The sequence below is a fragment of the Phyllopteryx taeniolatus genome, chromosome 13 (assembly GCF_024500385.1).
Source record: "Phyllopteryx taeniolatus isolate TA_2022b chromosome 13, UOR_Ptae_1.2, whole genome shotgun sequence".
Classification (NCBI taxonomy): Eukaryota; Metazoa; Chordata; class Actinopteri; order Syngnathiformes; family Syngnathidae; genus Phyllopteryx; species Phyllopteryx taeniolatus.
The window spans coordinates 14,945,423-14,965,130 of record NC_084514.1 but is presented as its reverse complement, the minus strand read 5'-3'; the positions used below and the strand labels follow the sequence as shown (position 1 = coordinate 14,965,130).

At 41.2% G+C, this 19,708-nt stretch overlaps 1 protein-coding gene across 1 annotated transcript; it reads left to right on the top strand.

The window, feature by feature from the left end:
* Positions 1-1,882: 1,882 nt before the first annotated feature.
* On the top strand, positions 1,883-17,058 carry LOC133487667 (glutamate-rich protein 1). The gene is made up of 7 exons (XM_061794625.1): positions 1,883-2,210; positions 3,010-3,153; positions 3,232-3,378; positions 6,381-6,755; positions 6,919-7,113; positions 10,805-10,916; positions 15,090-17,058. The coding sequence occupies exons 1-6, from the start codon at positions 2,192-2,194 to the stop codon at positions 10,897-10,899; spliced, it is 975 nt and encodes a 324-aa protein (XP_061650609.1). The 5' UTR covers positions 1,883-2,191; the 3' UTR covers positions 10,900-10,916; positions 15,090-17,058.
* Positions 17,059-19,708: the final 2,650 nt, after the last annotated feature.

Sequence of the window (19,708 nt, the reverse complement as noted above, 5' to 3'; positions counted from 1 at the left end):
TCTTTATTTGCCAAGTATGTCCAAAAAACACACAAGGAATTTGTCTCCGGTAGTTGGAGCCACTCTAGTACGACAACAGACAGTCAATTGACTTTTGAGACATAAAGACATTGACAAAAAAAACAAAAGAAACAGTCACTGAGCAATTAAGGGTTGCTAGTTATCTGGTAATGCCGGTACATTTTGTTTTCTTTTGGAGCCTTCTATTCCAATTATAATCGGTTTAGAAGCCCAAACTGAATGACAATGATCCATATAAATCTCAAATTCGGAATAAACAGGCCGAATCTGAATGACACTTCATTTGGTTTCACAGGGGTGTAATATTCCTTTTGTCAAACCGATCAGAAATACATTTTCGGCATGTACAGCGTCACTCAGAATAGAGCCGGGAAAAGCTCTGTCTGCGCATGCTTCGTCTCTAATTATGATGTCTGATGATCTGAAGCTGGCAGCAAGTGCTAAAGAGTCATAATGTGTGCTGTGCACAGTGTGTTTTTGCTGTGCTGAAACTGGTATCCTATACAACTTTCTCCTCTCTTTTATCGGAAAAAAATTCTTCGTGTTTACACATAGATCCTTCTGACATACAGTACAAAGAAGAATATTTAACGTGAAACAACAAATAAAATAGGCATAATCCCAACACCAGTGAGAGTGAACCAATACTTGCTTTAACGGTATGCAAGTGGGGAATTAGCCTAAAAAAATGCAAATTATAATAACTTGTTTTATGCACATTGAGTCCTCAAATCACACAGAGCCTTTTTTGTGACACTAAAGGTAGCCCCACTCTTATTCAGACCTGGCAAGGACTCGACAGTGCACTTCCACCCACAACGACTATGTACATGAAAAACACAAGGTTCTGTGTTAAGTTAACCTTGTACTCAGCAGACTTCTTTCTGCCTCAGTTTCTCCTCATCCGTATCTCCTCTCCATCATTTAATGTAAATGCAGAAAGGTGACGGATGGATATTCATGTGAATACAAATATAAATAAAACCCACCAGCATTTTTTTTACTGGGCTCAAAATGAGAGAGACGTTAGCGATGTTCTTACAGTAAATGATAAGAGAGCAATGCCAAAGTCTCATTATCTAATCAGAGCCCTAAACATATATACATATACTCTACACGTAGTTCAAATACTATATTTGTGTATCTGATATTGTGCATACTTACATATACATCCTGCACATAATAATAGTGTGTGGATCAATGTGTAGTATATAAATACTCAGATTACTCTCAAGGAGGGAGGGGTTTACCTTCTTAAAAGCTGGCATTCTGGGTAGATCCTCCTTCTCCAAAGTCCGTTTACATGTTGCAAGCCTCAGCCAAGTTTGGAAGGTCCGTCAAACCCCACCCAGCCTGCATGGTGTTGATGCTGAGCCACGAGGTGCACAATTTTCTCCTCATTCTACCCCTCCTCACTCCAGCCCTGAAGCTGGCTCGACGAATGTCATTACCGCTTTCAAACACCGGTGGGGCTGTGGTGCACAATACAGTACTGTACTGTATGTTCAGAAAGGTTGTACTATACAGTAAATTACACGGTCATTACAATATTCACTTGTCCAATATATGTGGCCAGGAAGACGCCTTTTTAGTGAAGGTAGATTTTTGGGTTCACGTATTTGACTGACTTGTCCCATCAAAATACAAAGTTGCCATCATGTAGCATTAATGTGTACACTTGCTTTACACGCCGAATCGTAGCACACGTGTGGCAGGTAATGTTGATGTGCTGGTCCTGGTAAAATAAATACGTAAATAAATAAAATAAAATAAAATAAAAAAACTGAGCGGAGCTTTTCTGACGTTTGTGTCAGCATCCAAATGCTAATATAGTGAATGGAGTTTGGGCTGACTGTAACTCCAGTTGCTGCTGTCACTTCCTTCCTTCGCTGTAGTCGAGAGTGAGTGAGTGAGTGAGTGAATGAGTGGAGGGGAACAGCCACACGCGTCGCCGACCTGTTTTTAGTCATAACGTCTAGTGTTTTAGTTGCATGAATGTAACACTTGGCATTATTTCATTTGTGAATGGGTCAACGACTAATGTGGCAAGCTAATGCCAAGGCTGAGTTGCCCGAGAGCTAGCTAAGTTAGCTAACACAGTGTTGTTCTCGATGCTACTGCGCTACAATTGACAAGTTAGCTTCTTTGTTTTGAGTCATTCCCTTTTGACATGGCACACAGGAAAGAAGGTATGTGCCGCCATGATTAACTATACTACATGCTACGATATTGTTTCGTTTGTAAGTGGCTAGCTAACGTTTCTTGCTTGCCATGTTTCGAGGTTCTAGCTGTAAACAAATGCACGTGCTCCCTTGTCTCAAGCATATCGACGAAGAGGCTGTATTTATTGGTATTCGCAGAAGAGTCAGATTTTGACTTCACTGGCAATCACTGTAGGAAATACTCGCAGTTTTACGGGAAACTACACGCACGTTCGTATTGAATGACTCATTGTGACAGATCCTGGCACAAGAAAATGAGGGTAGCCTAAATAACTGGATGAATGACAAAAAGCCTCGTACTGCCGTGCTTCTCAACTATTGTCACCGTAGCACTCGCATTACCTTATTGTTGTAAAGTCGCGACCCACTTTGAAATACAGTTAAGAAAAATAAAGAAAATTTTGTTTTTCTCTTAATAAACGTGCACAGTATATTATATTGTAACCACAATATGTTTGCATGTTCAAAGGGGATTTCAGTGCACATTAAGAAACTAAGGGTGAACATGGTAACTGCGATTTCATTAAAATGGATAGCGTAAAATTAAATATAGAAATTTCTCAGCACTAATCAGAACTGTGAGGCGGATGTGCTAACCAGTCGGCCGCCAGTGATTAATAATGGTGATTAGAAAATCAAGAATAATCGTGATTATTATTATCCATAATCGTGCAGCTGTAGTTCATCCTTCATTAAAAGTTTTAGTCTATTGCACTGTGTATTAGATAAAAAAAATAATAATACAGTTAGTGTGCATTCCATACAGTATTCCAATCCAAGGTACTCCAGAAGCTTTACCCTGCTGCCCCAAAGTTGGAGAAGGAACCCTCCTCACCATCCATACGAGTGGATGCTTTCCTAAAGAAAAAACATGTGAAAAGAAAAACATCTCATCAGGATATTCCTCACAGTAAGATTCATTGTATTTCCTGACCTTTGGTGTTGTTTGCATTATTTTTAAATTCTTTTTTTTTTTTTTTTTTTTAAGGTAATCCAGTAATGACACCAAGCGCAGGCATTCAAACCAGGCGAATGTACACAGTTCTACCTCCTCCTGAAGACTATGGGGCTGATTCAGTGAAATCTGTCACACAACCCGAGCTTGAGAGCATAAATAACGTGGAGGGTCCATCTGGTAAAACAACTATAATCTTATATTGTTTTGATTTGTACCATAAAGATCAGTTGGATTTACAAAAGAAAGCTACCTTCAGGTGGTATTGCTTCTTAAATTACACAAAATTATTTGACTCGGTAAAACTCTGAGAAGAAGACCATGACATTTTTTTTGTTCCTTATATGCAAAACATGGTTTTAAGCCTGCTGATTAGATGTTGGGTAGAAGAAAGTAGTGTACCAATAAAGCCCCATTTCTTGTGGTTATGTGATGTTTTGTCATGGATATATGGGTTTGAAATTGACCAATACATTTTTAAAGTAGTGCCTATGCAGTCTTTGCACAAGGTGTCAGAATTATCATATTTTAATTACAATGTTTGCTCAGTTCACAGCTCTGTACTCATCCAAATTAATGTTGAACCCCATCTGATGTTTATTTTTTTATTTTTTTACCTCAGTGAACAGGAGATTAGCTTTCAAGACAGCATCTGTGGGTTCATTAGCGTCCCCTGTACAATAGGAGTCAATTAAAACTAATCAGAATGTTTGATACAGTGTTCACTTTGAATGAAAGAGTGAATGAATGTTAGTCATTAGGTGTACAAAATGTGGCAGTAGGGTGTATTTGCTGAAGTGATTTTTATTAGAAGTCGCTCATAAAGCAATGAATAAAATATAATCTACTGTATGAAAAGGACTTAGGTTTCATGTTTTAGCTGCGTTCAATGTGTTTGAGAACAGTGGTCAGAATTGACACTCAACAGTGTGATTTTATCTATCGTCTTATGTATTGATATCAAGAAGTGAGAAATACAGCTGTTTGATTGTGATGTTACCTCACTTTCTTTTCATCTGCATTGAGGCAACTCAGTCAAGGGTTCACTTGTAAGTCTTTTGACCTGTTCATCACTAAAATGTGATTCTTTGTGTTCTTTACCACAATTGGACATAATGGAAAATCAAATATATTCTGGAAAAAAGTGAAAGTGTTCTGAAAAATGTTATGTTGGTCAGTATATGTTTCCCAATAGTGTAGTGCCGTACTGTACAATCATAATTATAATCATCAGATGTCTGGAGATTATTTAATGAACAGCTATGTCTCAATCTCATCTTTTGTGCTTAGAGTTAATGAATATGGTATAGCGGCTGAAATAAGTATTTAACATGTCACCATTTTTCTCAAATATATTTCCAAAGGTGCTATTGACATGGAAGTTTAACCAGATGTTGGGAGCAACCCAAGTAATCCATACATACAAAGAAAGTAGAACAAATAAACTCAGATATTAAGTTGTATGTAATAATTTGACATGACACAGGGAAAAAGTATTGAACACACCAACTGGTATTTATTTAATACTAGGCTTTACACGATCAGGATTTTTGTGGCCGATCACCGATCGGCATGTTTAAAAAAACGATAACCGATCACCGATCCGAACACAAGATGGAGCAATGTGTCCATTTACATGACTTGCTCATTTATTGTATATACTTGTGTACTGTATGACTTGTTCATTTATTGTATATACTTGTATACTGAGTACTGTATCCATCCATCCATCCATTTTCTGTACCGCTTATACTCACTAGGGTCGCGGGCGTGCTGGAGCCCATCCCAGCTCAAAATTATTCTCTAGCATTTTAGACAAAAGTTAAAACATCAATAACTTACTGTAATTAAATTCCTTTATTGCAATTAAATTACTTTAATAAAAACTGTTAATGACATGCTTACTCTAACTTTCTCACTGTGCTATATGGACGGATGTTGTCCAGAGTTTGTGGCCGTTTGACTTTTCCCTTTTTTTAAATTAATTAATTTATTTATTTGTTTCTTGATTGTTCCCCCCCCCCCCCCCCCCCCACGCTGCGTTGCTTGAACGCAGCTTGCTGATCATGCCCGATCAAATTTGTTGTTTTGAAGCATTTAGATGACATTCCCCATGACGTACTTCAGTTGTGCACAGACTGCAAATAACTTATGTGTTGTTTGTCTGAGACACCGCAAAATAGTGAGACACCGCAAAATAGTCCCACAGCGATGACATGTTTTTTCACCATAAGATTGAAAAAAACTTTATTGGCCGTGAGATAGTTAAAGTACTGCACCACAAGACAAGGCTTGTGACAAGGCTAAAAATAAACTAGCTTTTGGATTCATACGCGACGGCGACGCAGAGTAAATGTCTTGTGCGAAGCCGATCCGACTTATGACATGAAAGCCGATCAGCCGATGAGCGTAAAATGCTAATTATCGGCCGATACCGATCAGATCGGCGTAATGTCTATTTAATACTTTGTACAAAAGCCTTTGTTTGCAATGACTGCTTCAAGATGCCTCCTGTATGGAGAAAATAGTGGTATGCATTGCTCTGGTGTGATTTTGGCCCATTCCTCCTTATTTTTTGCACTGATCTGTCAGAAATCTTGCGAGGAGCACCTGATCGAGGCAAATTTATGGTGGCATGATTGGCTTTCCACTTGCGTATTATGCCCCCAACCGTGCTCACTGGAACATTCAGAAGCTCAGATATGCGCCTGTAACCAATGCCATCGTTATGTTTTGCAACAATTAGTTTGCGATGGTCTTGAGACAGCTCCCTTTTTGTAGGCCATCAATTAGGACTGAACCAGCTGATATTCATTTGCATTGACAAGGGGCTGGATTGCTGTTTGATTATTTATAGATTTTAGGTGTTGTCTTGGCTTTCCATGACTTTTTGCACCTCATTTTCTTCATTTGTTCAATACCTTTTCCCTGTGTCATTTCACATTTTTGCACACAACTTAGTTTCTGAACTTATTTGTTTTACTTTCTTTGTATGTATGAATTACTTTATTACTTTATTCCCAACATCTGGTGAAATTTTCATGTCACTACCACCTTTGGAAATATGTTTAATGAGAAAAATGTTGACGTGTTAAATTCTTATTTCAGCCGCTGTATATGATGCCTATTGATTTACGCCGCCACCCTGCCCAATTAAACAATTTCTTACCTATGACCTGCAGAACACGCCGTACAGGAGTGCAGTGAAGACCTGGACCAAGAGGTAGTAGCAACTGGACAGAAAAGAAGAAGGAAAAAGAGACTGAAACTTAGTGGTGAGAAAGATGGAACAGCTCCAACTTTAGAGTCTAGTACTCTTCAGAATGGGACACCAATGAATGAGGAAGGAGTGCGCATTAGCCGTAACAAGAAGAGGAAACTGAAGAAGAAACGGCACAAAGAGAAGATGCTCTCGATGGGTTTGATACCTCGGGCTTCTGCATTGGAATTCACATATCAAAGAGAAAACAATGAGGAAGAGGAGGAAGAAGATGGGATTAGAGCTGCTGAGGTGGCAAATTTCCTCTGGACCACAATGGAAATCTATAAATCAGATTGTGAGTGCTGAGCTTTGCTGATCAAACTTCTTCTGTTTATTCAATATGCTAGACACCAATTAAGCTAGTTCTAAATGTTCATACAGTCTCATGGTCTTTTATTAAAGTGTGAATTTGATGGAATTACTTTGATGAAGTAATGGGCCATTCTGTGGTCCTTCAGCTTTACTGCATGCAGAGAAGCTTCCTCACCTGTCTGGTGTGTTGGAGAATCTTTTGAGTAGTATCAACAGTGGAAGCAGGCCTGCCTCTCTCTTGGACCATCTCTACACTCTCCAGCTATATATTCAACACAAGAAAAAAGACACACTGGAAAAGGCACTGCAGGACCTCTGTAACAACACCCTGATGGCAGCAGGTTAGTGATTGTTTTGATGCTGAGGTGTCAAACTCAAGGCTCGTGGGCCAGATTCAGCCCTCTGTATCATTTTATGTGGCCGGTGAAAACTTGCCACCATTTTTCCTTGACTTCAATTCAAAACTAGCCTGATAAATGATGATAAGGAAATGCAGGTGCTGTAATGTCATACGATGGACAATTATTAGGATTCGCATGAGTAACCTATTAGGTGAGGGACAAGAACTGTAACTGCCTTATGCTCTTAACCACACACCTAGTGTGGTCACAGTGCAGCTCATGCAGAGGGTTTGGGATCGTTTGAATTTGACCGATTCCGGATCCAGTTCCTTATTTCAAATCCGGTTCCAAACGATTCTCAATTACGATTCTTTTAGAGGGCTGGGTAGGGTTTTGCATCGTTTGAATTTAAGCGATTCCGGTTCCGATTCCTTATTTCAATTCCAGTTCCAAACGATTCTTGATTCAGATTCTTTTAGGGGGCTGAGTCAAAAAAGTTTGCATGGTTTAAATAAAAGGTGTCCAAATTATAAACATCCATTTTCTTAGCAGCCCGCAGCATAGACTAAAATGAACATTTGACTCAAGGTTCTTTATAACCAGTGTCAATATCAAACCTATGAACTAAAAGGCAATGTGTGTGGAACTAGCCTAATTGACTTAATATTAATTAATTAATGTTTCAGCTAAAAGTTAAATATAGCATTGTTAAAATAGTTATTTGGCACTGTTTCATCACGTCAAATGGTTTATATGTGCAAGTTTTAACTTGACTTCCTGTTTTAAGCTTGTAGTCTTTCATTTTGAAAGGTACGCACCGGAACTTCACACGGCACTGGTGATTTTTATGATGATTATTATTATTATTTTTTAAATGGATGGAACCAAATGCTATAAAACGCTGATTCCTTTCCCTACACACCGATGATGCACAAGGTTAGTGTTTGTGATACTGTGAGACGTTTATGTGAATTTGTCCCAATTCATTGTTATGTAAAGTCGTTACGGTGACGTTTTAGCTCAATGTTAAGCTTTTTTTTTTTTTTCTGTCATCGGTGTTTACTTTGGTTTGAAGAGTAAAATAAATGCCAAGAACCATCAGTGCAAAAGTGCAAGCAACCGTTTACCTTGTTGGCTGTCTCAATGTTGGCATAGACATATTTTATTGTTTCACTCACCCAATTGTTGGTCAAAAAAGAACAAAATGGGGGAGAAAACGTGTGGTGGTGGTCACCGGCGCTCGGGAGAAGACATTCGTTCAAGGATTGCTTGAGGTATAGTCACATCCTTTTAATACGATACGGCTCACAAGCAGTCAACAAAACGTTATGAAGCCTAGCAAGCTAGTGCTAGCACTAAGGGTTGTACGTAAATATGCCAGCGTTCTGTTGAAACATGCTCTGTTTCCGTGTGTGTGAAGTAATTTAATTACAATAATTTAACTACAGTAAGTTAGCACCCGTTATTCCCAACATTCAATCATGTTGTAATGTTGGTTTGACCTGACTGATTAGAATAAATGACCTGACAAGGAGAATACTTTTGACGATAACTTAATATACAGTCACAAGTATATACAGTAAATGAACAAGTCATTTAAATACAGGAAGTTCTCGATTTACGAACGAGTTCCGTTCCTACGCTGGCGGCGTAACACGAATTTCCGCGTAAGTCGGATTGCACCGTTAAAGTCGAAATTTATGGCGAAATAATTCTGTTACGGGTATTGTCCCACGTGATTGTGACAGCAAGCTCAGTGTGTGTGGGCGTGTGCGTCGATGTGTGAGTGAGACGGAGTGCGCAGGCGTCATCCGGCGGGACAGTGAAGGAGGAAGGAGTGCGCGCCGGTGCGAGTGTGTACAGTAGCAAGTGTAGTGACGGCGACCGGGGAAGAGTAGCGATTAGCGGAGGACCCGTTGACATTGAATGTGCAGAGGAGCTAATAAAGCAATTAAAGCAGCAAATCGGTGCTTCGTGCCTTTATTGTTGCCGCCACCCAGCTCAGCTGTGCAACGAGAGAAGGGAGGTAACCCTTGCGTCTCCCGACCACGGCCAGGTGACCGTAGCAGGAAAGCTTAACACTTCGTATAATGAAACTAAAATACATTAAAATAAAAAAATATGATGCTGTACTTACCATTACTGCTGAGAGTGTGAAAAAAGGAGGGCGAAAAAGGAAAAGATACTCCTGGCGCACAAACACAGACAAGCACTATGCACTACCTAAGCAGAAACATTATGGTGCTGGGACAAAATGGCGGACGAGGCACGGGCGTCGTAAAGTCGAAACGTTGTAGGACGAGTGCGTCGTAACTCGAGGATGTCCTGTACACATTGCTCCATCTTGTGATCGGTTATCTTTTTTTTTTTTAAACTCGCTGATCGGCGATTGGACCCAAAAATCCTGATCGTGTAAAGCCTCATATTCATGTTTTGATCTGAAACTCAAACGTCTTCAGCATACAACAAAAACAAAGGAATTGACCTTGATGTTCCATTACTTTTGGAGGGGACTGTATATTGCCTGTTAAGGTATTAATAACTCTTTTCCGACCCTTGACTGATTAATTTTATTCAGAGATCTGTGTCAATACTGTTGTTCGTATAGCTCATAAAAGTGCTGATGCTATAATGGTCCAAAATGGCCTCATCTTGCTTGGATGCTCCTCAGGCACATCATGGGCTGGTCCATTCAAGTGTATACTTGCCTTTGTCAGCCCATGCTTGCCTCTCATGCCATACACACTCATATATATATATATATGTATGGTTCATCTGCGTAAATCTGCCCTGACTTGCCCTCCTCAGCCTTCAACTGCAATTGCATGCTTTTCATTTGCAAAACCATGCACTTGAACTTAACCGCACATCTCACACGTTTAAACCTGTTAACCTTGCCTTAACTCTTTGTCAACAGCTAGAGCACGTTTTCATCCGCGTGTGATTGGTTAAATGGTGGCATAATAGGATCAGCAGAGACTCGTCAGTGGTCTGCTTGTTTATGTGTGTCTCAGAGGGGCCATGCAGGGGACAATAACAAGGAGATTATTCAACCTCTGGATACATATCTGTCTAAGATGGGCCCTTGTAAAATCCAGTCTTTATTTCAAGCTTGCTTTAGCTATTCCTTTCCTCTCTGTGCACCTGTTCCAGAACTGCATGAAAGCTGCTCAAATACGCCCACAGTCTTCAGGTTGCATGAGTCATTCTTATTATCAGTGTTTCATAATGTAACACCCGTATCAGATTTGATCAAAGAAGCAGCGTATGAATCAAACTCAGAAAAAGAAATTCTGGATTTTTGTTTTCTTTTGCTTTGATGGTTCTTTTTTGCCTCATCTTTTTCTTTCAAAAAATCATTTGAAGGAATTCATCACATTTATGAGTTTTGATATTCCGAACATACCATTTTCTAACTCAACCCACTCCAATTCAATCCAATAATCCATATGTCTCTAGAGAAGTGTTCTGATAGCAAGTCCCAAGCAGCTTTCCCCTTCAGCATATTTTTCTACGCCCTCTCGTTCCTCTGATAAACTACTTGACTGGTCCACGCCCCATGTTCATTTTATGCACCCCTAAATAGAATTCTTACTGACAGTTTGTCTGCGTTAATGTCGCCATGCAAGTATTTGTGCTTCAAGATTTGATTTATGTTCAAGTACCACACTTTGTTGTCTTTATGTTTCAGAGGAAACCACTGCAGTTACAACATTGTTCCAATACTGGATAACAGACATTCTTCCCATGAAGGGCGGCAAGGAGACTAAACTCTCTGAGACTTAGTCATTCAGCAACACTGTGTAAGGATGAATGCTATGCTACTTCCTTTTTGAATTGTTAATAATTTATTTTGTCTTAGTCCCTCTATGATACTATGTCAATAACGTTTTTTTATTTAGTTTGTGGAATTATTTTTCCCTGATACAGGAATAAAACAAAGCATTTTGTTCACCCCAATTAAGAAACTGGACTTTTATTGATCTGTTATTTACCTCATTGTTGTTTTTTGTTTGTTTTTCAAATTAATGAATATTGGTAACACTTTTCCATCTTATCTTACCCCCAATTATCAGCAAAGCAAATGTCAGCACTGCAGGCAGTCGGGTTTTGTTTGCTGTCATGACATTTAAAACTACCCAACTAACCAAATAGGTTCTCGAACATCCCAACTGTCTGCAAAACACTGTTGCAATTTGAAATTACCGTGATGTGTGATTTTCAAACCCAAATCCTGACTGTTTACATAATATATCACATTTCAAATTTCAGTCTTTGTATCACTCAAGGGGGTGAATGATTCAGAACAGAAAACTAATCCAGTAACTTGCTTCTCACAAACACTAGTTGCAGTTATCTAACTTTATACTTAATATAGAAACACAGCATGTTGGATGCATGTTGGACTTTGAGCACCATCGTCCCCTGGGGAGCCTGACGCTAGCTGTATTCTATTCTAGTTCATTGACCCAAAGCTTGTTACCAGGGGAGGAGCTCATGAAAAGGACAGAGAATTATCATGGCTGGGAAGTGTCATGTTGAGTAAACGCTGTCTTTTCAGAACGGAACGTTTGACCACTCAGTGCAGCAATCTGAATGATCTGTGTATTTACATACAGTGGGGGGTATAATTATTTTACCAGCTGTTGAATTTGTAGTTTGCCCCCCCCCCCCAAAAAAAAACCTTTATAGTTGTTTATTGATTAACGTAATAGACAGAATATCACTCAGAAATGCGTACAAATCACAATATAAAGTTGTAAAATGTGCATTGTATTGAATGAAATAACTAAGGTATTTGATCCCTTACAACTTAGCTACAATTCTTCCTCCCATAGACTGGCTGGTGCCCATGTGGCGCATAGCTATGTACAATAAACCAATTACAAATACTCATGAGCTTTACTCATCACGTATAAAAGAACACGTCTGCTAGTAATCAGTTTCCATACCACCATGACCAAGGCTAAAGAGCTGTCAAAAGAATAAGGGTAAGATTGTAGACTTGCACAAGGCTGGAATAGGTTGCAAAACAATCAGCAAAAGGCTTGGTGAGTAAGTGATGACTACTGGTGTCATTTTTCTTAAATGGGAGACACACAGAGATCATTAATTACCCTTGGTCTGAAGCTCCATGTAAGATCTTGTCTTGTGGAGTGAAGATGACCATGCAAAACGTAAGACCCCTATCTCACTTGCCTGGAGACGAGTTGGCAACCTGATGGCGATTTTAGTCTCTGCTGGTTGCGGATCTGTCTCTGTGAAGTCTCTTGGAAACTAACCAGGTTGCCAGGGAGTCGCAGTGAAATCAAACATGTTCAATTTCATTGGAGACCTTTCGGCGACTCATCTATATGCTTATTATAGAGAAAAACCTTAACGTAGATTAATGTCAGAAAACTGCCATCAATTGTCACGAAAATGTACGTGGACGTCCATCCGTTGCGCCCTCTGACTGTACTAACCCATTAATGTTCTAAAAAGACTTTTGTTTTCCCCCTAATTCACAGTTCAAAAGTTCAAATATAGGCTACCACATTCTGTAGCTTGTAACATTACTAATGACCCTGTGTTCAAATAGACTGGCAGGTATGGCATCATGGTTCACGCTACAGGCTATCATAATAGCCTAATAAAGGCTTTAATTTCTATACAAATTATTTCAAATACATATACATATATTTGCAAATGATAGCCTATCATACAATAATACAAATAATTACAAAATAATACAAATAAGTATTTGTATTATTGTTGCTCCCCTCCTTGAGCCGTCACCTTATCGTGGTGGAGGGGTTTGTGTGTCCCAATGATCCTAGGAGCTAAGTTGTCTGGGGCTTCACGCCCCTGGTAGAGGCACCCATGGCAAACACGTCCAAGGTGAGGGTCCAGACAAAGCACGGCTCCAACAACCCCTATGACGAACAAAATAAATGGACATAGGTTTCCCTTGCCTGGAGGCGGGTCACCCCCCTCTGGAGCCAGGCCTGGAGGTGGGGCTCGAAGACGAACGTTTGGTGGCCGGGCCTACACCCAAGGGGCCTGGTCGGCATAGCCCGAAAGGGTAACGTGGGTCCCCCTTCCTGTGGGCTCACCACCTGTGGGAGGGGCCATAGGGGCCGGGTGCAGTGTGAGCAGTGGCCGAAGGCGGGGGACCTTGGCAATCCGATCCCCGGCTACAGAAACTGTCTCTTGGGAGGTGGAATGTCACCTCTCTGGCAGGGAAGGAGCCTGAGCTGGTGTGTGAGGTCGAGAAGTTCCGACTAGATATACCACCACACACGGCTTGGGCTCTGGTACCAGTCCTCTTGAGAGGGGTTGGACTCTCTTCCACTCTGGAGTTGCCCACGGTGAGAGGCGCCGAGCAGGTGTAGGTATACTTATTGCGCCCTGGCTCGGCGCCTGAACATTGGCCTTCAACCCGGGGGACGAGAGGGTAGCCTCCCTCTGCCTTCGGGTGGGAGGACGGGTCCCTTGGCAGTAGTCCCTTGAATACATTTCGACCGATTGTTGTAAAACATTGGCAAGATATCGCCATCTATTTTTTTATGTGGCACCTACTGTATACCTGCACTAGGATCAGTCTCGGTTCTGTTTACTTCTTTGTCCCTGTATGCCAAGTCTTGTAATCCCATTAGAAACACCAACTGCCGAAGCCTGTTATATAAGGAGACATTATCAGGCTCGACAAGCCTGCTTTCAACCAGATGTCTGAAGACAGGCTGTATTTACCACACGCACTCGTGTAGGCCCTCTGTCAGCGGGTTGCCCCTCCTGGGAGTCCAGGAAGGGGAGCTGCAGAGACCCAGGTCTTTGTTCATCCATCCATAGCACTGGCAAAATGTTTTTCAGACTCCCAAGACTGACTCCAGGCTACATCAGGTTACTGCAGGTGGGTTTTAATTGTTCTGTTGTTTTACTGTTTGCTGTTTATTCAGTCAGATAGATGAGTAACTGCTAAATAAAGGCTCTGTGTTACTTTCATATATGCACATACGACCAAAATGAATGGTATAGGCTATATGGTGTATTTCAGTATGCTGCTGCGTTGATTTTAATGTGCCTGGGTGTGTCAAGGAGTTCATTTTGAAATAGATCCATGATAACAAAAATGAGACCCCCACCCCTTTACATATGAAAACTGTATCCCAGATTTAAAGTTCAGATTGCATAGTGCTTGCTTATTCTGTATTGGTCCTTGGAGGCGTAGTTCTTTAGGACTGATGTAATCACTGCTTTCAAGGTAGTGGTTTTATAGGCGCATGCACAGCTTAGCCTGAGGCTAAGTATACATCAACTTTATTTCACGAAGCTTTATTCTGCCATCAGGTAGCCTGGTGACTAAACTGCTTCAACTGTGCAAATACAATCAAATGCACACACATACTATATACACACAGTCATTCCATGCTACAGTTTCTGTAATTATTGGATGCATTTTGTTTTAGCTCATGTCACATAATTGCCTATTCAGTGACAAACAATGAAGCAATGTAAGCCTATGACACCCAACTGAGTTGTAAATGGGAATGAGAATTGGGTGAGTGAGCTTCAGAAATGGCTTTTTAACTTGCCTGTGATACAACTCTTGGAAAATGAGTTTTCTATTATTTGCGGTGCTTTATTATTGTGAAAGGTCTGCACAGGAAATTGCCCATGTCGCAAAAGAGAACAAAAAATGTTTGTTTATCGAAAGAGATATGGTAAAAGGAAGATTGTGGGTATAATTGTCGTTGACATTGCGGGAGCACTGAACAGTGTGGAAGACTGAGATGAATCTCATGCAATGTGGGAAATAGTTTGACAAAAAACTACAAGACAACCCGGACTCACTGAATCTCAGGGTAACAATATCAGTTGTTACATAGAGTATTACGTACATGAACATTTCATGATATATTGAAATTGAAGCTTGCAGATAGCCTGTCACCATCTGTTCAAGTTCATCAATTGATTTGTCTTGTTTCTTCTCTCAGACTCAGGCCTACCACAATGTGTGTGTGGTGCCTCCACCCGAGAAGACCATGCCTGGCATGGCCATGCTTCTAGGGGCCGTGGGGATCGGGATGTGCGGGTACAGCTCCAGGCAGTTGGCTCTCTACCACCGACCTTCCAGTCGTGTGCTGCAAAGAGTTGGCTCGCACACCGATGCCAGCATGGCGGGCACAGCGGCACTCAGGGCCCCCTACCTGGATGCTACCCGCAGGGCTGGAGCGTGCCAGGAAATCCCACCTCCCTTCTTTGTGGGCCAGAAGTTCGTTTAAAATATGAGCGTTGGTTGGGCAAAGATTGGCCACCATAGGTTGATTCTCAGTAACCACACTGTTGCATGTTAAAGATTGTAGCTATGCTGGCCCATTGAGTCAATGAGGCCCATGTGCTCTCTGTTAACATGCTAGTGGAGGTATCTGAATGTTTCAACCTGTGTTGGCAGGATGTTGGATGTGACATTAGTTCTCTGGAGTCGTAAAATTGATGTCTTAATCTCTAACAGCATTGCAATAGTCAGTTACTGTGTGAGCACTAGCAGTATAAATAAACTGATATCAGAACTTCCCTCACAGAACTACTGAATGTAGCCTGTATGTTTCATTTAGAGTCCTTATGTCTGTTTTGGATGGTACAATAAAGGAATGACGCTTGGCAGTGATCCTTCATACACAGATGGTATGCAAAAACCTTCTCAGTGGCCTCACCTGCCCAACGAGAGGTGAAAGTATTAAACAGCCTGTCCCATGATACCTCTGAGGAGAACAGGTGTGCATCTTTGAGCAGAACCTCTTACCAAAACAATCGATTAAGGACAATGTGGATGTGGGAGGTTGGCTTTGTGACTCAATTAATAGCCCTCTAAGAATGGGCTACTAATTTAGTCACAAAGCTTGGTCAGGATGATGACGTTCAGCAGTAAGTAGCAGTGCACTGTTGTTTACGGCAGATTATATGATGGTAGCACGCATGGTGGATAGTTGTTTCTTAAACTTGCAATCTCTGTAACCCATGCAGTTGGAAAACCGCACCCTTAACTAATCTGGTTTAGCGTGTCTCTCTTCTTACTCATCATAGATGGGCAGTCCCTGTGCCCCCAAATTGTACCTTTCTCCCTGCAGTGTCCACCATTTGTCTCTCTGCCATGCATTGGTGTGGACAATGCAGCATTGGTGTCTGTGTTCAAATTGGCGAGGCATTGAGCGTGGTTGAGAATGTGTGCTGTGCCTTAGGGAGAGCACAGGGTCTAACTGTCAAACTGTTAGAAATAAACTTTCTTTATATGAGCAGAAGCCATTCCTTGCTGACATGCAAGTCTTTCCTGTCGAACTTATTTGTGACAGGTTGGGAGTTAATGTAGAAAGACAGTTGCCTTGCTCCTGAACTCTATTCACACTAGGGGATTCCAAAGATGGTAGTAACCAACAACAGGTTCAACTGAGGGGAATCCCTACATGTCCTAATAAACCCTACTCTGACTGGACACAACCACTTTCATGTTTGGGCAATGATCTTTCAGGAGTATGTAATCAATATTGGGTGGGTTGTAGGTTTTTTTTTTCCTGCACTGCAGTGTTGCACATTGAGCACAGAGCTTAAAGACCCATCGATCTCAATCATTAAAGTTGGGGAGGAGGAGGAGAATTGGATGACACCTCTATGCAGCGGGGAGGAGGAGAAGGAGAGTTAGGTGACACCTCTATCCAGTTAACACTGTTTCACCTGCCACTCCTCTGTTTATGAGTGATTACTGCCAAAGATGTGCACTGAAAGAAAGGAATGTATGCAGAATTCCCCCCCCCCCCCCCTATTTTATCTGTTACATTATGTTAACTCCATGGATTGTATGTGTATGATATGTGATATCTGTTCCCTTTAGATGCCAGTTTTGCTCCATTAGTGATACGTTAGATGGAATGAAAACAATTCATATAAAATAAAAAGTAGTTCAGCAAACTCCTTGCTTTGCTATTGCCTGCAGCTCGCATTTTTTTGAGTGATTGATGCAATTAGGGCGGCACGGTGGCCGACTGGTTAGAGCGTCAGCCTCACAGTTCTGAGGTGCGGGGTTCAATCCCCGTCCCCGCCTGTGTGGAGTTTGCATGTTCTCCCCGTGCCTGCGTGGGTTTTCTCCGGGCACTCCGGTTTCCTCCCACATCCCAAAAACATGCATTAATTGGAGACTCTAAATTGCCCGTAGGCATGACTGTGAGTGCGAATGGTTGTTAGTTTCTATGTGCCCTGCGATTGGCTGGCAACCAGTTCAGGGTGTACCCCGCCTCCTGCCCGATGACAGCTGGGATAGGCTCCAGCACGCCCGCGACCCTAGTGAGGAGAAGCGGCTCAGAAAATGGATGGATGGATGGATGATGCAATTAGTTACTAGTGCTTATAGCTCATTTTTTCAACATACAAAAATATTCACTACACCTTAAAGTAAAATTTGTACAATTTGTGGTGTGTGTTACAATATTTAGTCATGTATAGAATACAAATTAGGGATAGGGATGCACCGATACCACTATCTGTATCAGCGCCGATACTGTAGTGTGTGTCTGTAAAAAACACTCCGACACTAACACATGAAAGCCAATTTACCAGCCTGGCATATACCTTCCGGGCAGGTCGAGTAGGAACCATCTCCGGTACTTTAAGGTAAACACGGATGACAACACTTTGTCGGCCAAATATAAATTTGTAGGCCGTATGGCATGTACCAAGTTTTTCAAGCCCCGTTGTCAGCTTCGCACTGCACTGCTCGGCTCCGACTGAGGCAGCCGTACTCCCATCACGAAGTCGCTGCAGCCTGGCACTTCGAGTAAAGACAAGTAAGCAATCTTGTGATAAAGCATCACTTCAGTTGGCCTGTTACAGTTTTATAACAATCATTAAGAACCACATGTTTTGTTACTCATTTTGATTTGTAGGTAACACATAGAGGTAACATGGCATCCTTATCCTAGTTGTATATCCCACAGACTCTACTTTGTTCTTCATCTTATTTCTTCGTCTATCTACTGTATGTGCTCCCTTCACCAATGACGGAAATGCCTTAAGTTATAGGCTACGTTTAAGTGAAATGTGTGGCAAGACTGTTGAGTGTTAAAATGTCAGTAATGACAGTTATTACTTTATGCCATGTTAAGAAAAGTTTGTGTTTTGAACAATATTTGATTCAATTAAATTTTCATCACAATTGTAAGATGTGATGGCATTATCAAGTATCAGTACTCATGTTGGCGAGAACATACTTAAATTTAAGTACTTGTAACTACTTGTACGCGGTCTGGAAAAAAAAAAAAGTGGCATCGGTGCATCCCTAATAGAAATGAATACTTTGGAATACATTTACTTGTCATTTTAATGAGTACACCTGGTTAAGGATGTTATTAATGCAAAATTGTATTCAGTGATTGTTGAAGTGGTTGTTTTGTATACACTAGTACTGTGATATCCTGATTATCCACACGCCTTAAAACATGCACAAAGAACAAAAAAACGACATATTGAGATACTGTATATTGATGCACTAGCTTGCTGCCATTAAGCATAATGGTTTACCTGCACATTTCAATAGCACCCGTTCTAATTTGGGTTGCGGGTAAGCTAGAGCCTATCCTAGCTAATTTTGGACGAGAGGCTGGTAGACCCTGGACTGATTGCCAGTCAATTGCAGGACATGTGAAGATAAACAACCATTCAATATAGTCTTTAATGGACCAAATGTGCATGTTTTTTAAATATGGTTGGATCCTGCAGGACCTGTAAAACATGCAAACACAACAAAATGCAAACTCCACGCAGCCCGCGGATACAAAGCCATGTCCACCAGACTAGGGATGGGCAAACTTGTGTGCTCAAAGGCCAGTTTTGATTTTTATAATGGACAGACATTCCAAACTAATTTGTGGATGAGGTAAATGCAATGTTAATGGCTCAACTAACGTGTTTTTGGTTTCCTGAAGTGACGGTTTTCTGCCTGATGCCAGCAATATGTAAAAGTTTTACCATTTTTTTTTTTCAATTTTATTTATTATTAAATACATTTATTTTCCATCCATCCATTCATTTTCTTTCACCGCTTCTCCTCACTAGGATCGCAGGCGTGCTGGAGCCTATCCCAGCTATCTTCGGGCAGGCGGCGGGGTACACCCTGAACTGGTTGCCAGCCAATCGCAGGGCACATACAAGCAAATAACCACTCTCACTCACATTCACACCTACGGGCAATATAGAGTTCTCAATTAACCTACCATGCATGTTTTTGGGATGTGGGAGAAAACCCACACAGGCTCGGGGAGAACATGCAAACTCCACACAGGCGGGGCCGGGGATTGAACCCCGCTCCTCAGAACTGTGAGGCTGACACTCTAACCAGTCGTCCACCGTGCCGTGAATCATAATAATGTAAATGTCCAATGGGCCTGATTAAAAACTAAGGAGCAGGCTGAATGTGGCCAGCAGGCCATACTTTGCCCAACTCTGCTTTCGACATGCAAACCACTATTTCACTGTGCCCCACAATTACGTTTTTTCCATCCATCCATCAATTTTCTATACTGCTTATCTTCACTAGGGTCATGGGCAATTACATTTAATTACATTT